This window comes from Condylura cristata, unplaced genomic scaffold, assembly GCF_000260355.1.
Source record: "Condylura cristata isolate star-nosed mole 26May11 unplaced genomic scaffold, ConCri1.0 scaffold00015, whole genome shotgun sequence".
NCBI lineage: Eukaryota > Metazoa > Chordata > Mammalia > Eulipotyphla > Talpidae > Condylura > Condylura cristata.
In genome coordinates this window covers 310,747-312,427 of record NW_004567116.1, presented here as the reverse complement: position 1 = coordinate 312,427, position 1,681 = coordinate 310,747, and the positions used below count along the sequence as shown (strand labels likewise).

The window sequence follows — 1,681 nt, the reverse complement described above, 5'->3', positions numbered from 1 at the left end:
GGGTCCAGCGGCCTCACGGCCATGCTCGCGCAGTGACCTCCCCGGCGTGGCTGCGACGGAGGACACAGGCACGGCCCTGCTGCTGGTGGACACGGCCGGCTGCGGGCTGCTCGAGGTGGACCGGGAGGACGAGCAGTCCAAGGGGAACCCCGGTGAGTGGCTGGGGGGGCGGCTTGCCATTGCCGTTGGGCGCTGCGGGGAGTCTGGCCCAGTCGGCCTCGACGGGCCGTCCGGGAACAGGCCGCACAGCTCGGGCCGCGGTGGGCGCTTGTCCCTGGCCTTCTCTCTGCCCAGCTGGGCCAGGCTGCCAGGACTTGGCCACGGGCGAGGGCACGAGCCCCCCAGCCCAGCCCGCGCCCGGACGCCCCTGGCCAGCCTGACGCCACTGTCCACTCAGAGGCCTCACGCTTCCTGCAGGTGAAGTGCGCCTGGTCAGCCTGCACGTCCAGGCTCTGGTGGACGCCGGGGTCCCGGCAAGGGACATGGCCGTCATCACGCCGTACAACCTCCAGGTGTGGCCCCCGTCGCGGGTCGGGGACAGATGCGAAGCCGACGCAAGGGCTGGGGGTGGGCTTCGGACTCAGACCTCGGGGGGGCCGCCCCACCCGGGTCCCGCTTGAGCGGCCGTCTCGGGAGAGCCTGTCCGTCCCTCGGCCCCGTCTCGGCGCCCGGCCGAGCCCTGCCCACCCGACGCCCGGCCGGGACTGCGTCCCTGGGACGCCTGCGGGCCTGAGCTGCCGGCTCCCGCACCCTGGCCCTGGGCCGCTCTGAGCAGGCCAGTCCTGCCCCTCTGGGCTGCGGTGGCGGCCAGGGCCTGTGCTGCCCTCGCCGCAGTCTCTCCCGCTTCTCCGTGCCCATGTGCTCGCCGGGCAGGGCCATGTGCTCGGGCAGGAAGGCTCTGCCCAGCGTGCAGGGAGGGCCGAGCGTGCCGCACCTGCGGGGCCCGCGGGGGCTGTCGCTAGCCCAGGGGAGCGGTCAGCTGTCCAGGAGGGGCCCAGGCCTGTGAGCACGTGGTCACGGTGTTGCAGGTGGACCTGCTGAGGCAGAGCCTGGCGCACAGGCACCCTGAGCTGGAGATCAAGTCCGTGGACGGCTTCCAGGGCCGCGAGAAGGAGGCCGTGGTCCTGTCCCTCGTCAGGTCCAACAGGAAAGGTGCGCGGCCACGGGCGTCAGGCCGTGGGTGCCCGGCCTCGTGGTGCTGGGTGGGGACACTGCCCCTGGAGGAGACTGGGGGGCCGGCGCAGCAGCCCCAGACACGCCAGAGGGAGGGAGTGGGCGGGAGGCCCGGCAGGGGGCAGAGTGGAGGCAGTGGCCAGGGGGGTGTCTGGGACACCGCTGGCCAGGAGGTGGCGCCCAGAGCGCCCCTTGCCCTCAGGGCACTGCTTGGGCTGTGTTCTCTTGGAGGAGGTGGGTGGCCCCCTGCCCACCCTCCCCACCCATCCCCATGACCCCTCATCCCCTCTGGCTTCTCCGGGGCTGGCTGCGGTGTGGGCGACGCCCTGAGCAGCCATGGGGACTCCGGCGTGTTGGGGAGATGGGCTGGGAGACCCTGGCCTCAGGCCTGCCTCCCCCAGGCGAGGTGGGCTTCCTGGCCGAGGACCGGCGCATCAACGTGGCGGTGACCCGCGCGCGGCGGCAGGTGGCCGTCGTCTGCGACTCGCGCACGGTCGGCGGCCACGCC

At 73.7% G+C, this 1,681-nt stretch overlaps 1 protein-coding gene across 1 annotated transcript in view; it reads left to right on the top strand.

Moving 5' to 3' along the window:
• The window catches only part of IGHMBP2 (immunoglobulin mu binding protein 2), an 11,730-nt gene that overhangs the window by 7,241 nt on the left and 2,808 nt on the right, over positions 1-1,681 (top strand). The window contains 4 exon segments of the mRNA XM_012725113.1: positions 34-152; positions 418-512; positions 1,029-1,152; positions 1,575-1,678. Of these exon segments, the coding sequence (XP_012580567.1) occupies positions 34-152; positions 418-512; positions 1,029-1,152; positions 1,575-1,678 (442 nt within the window).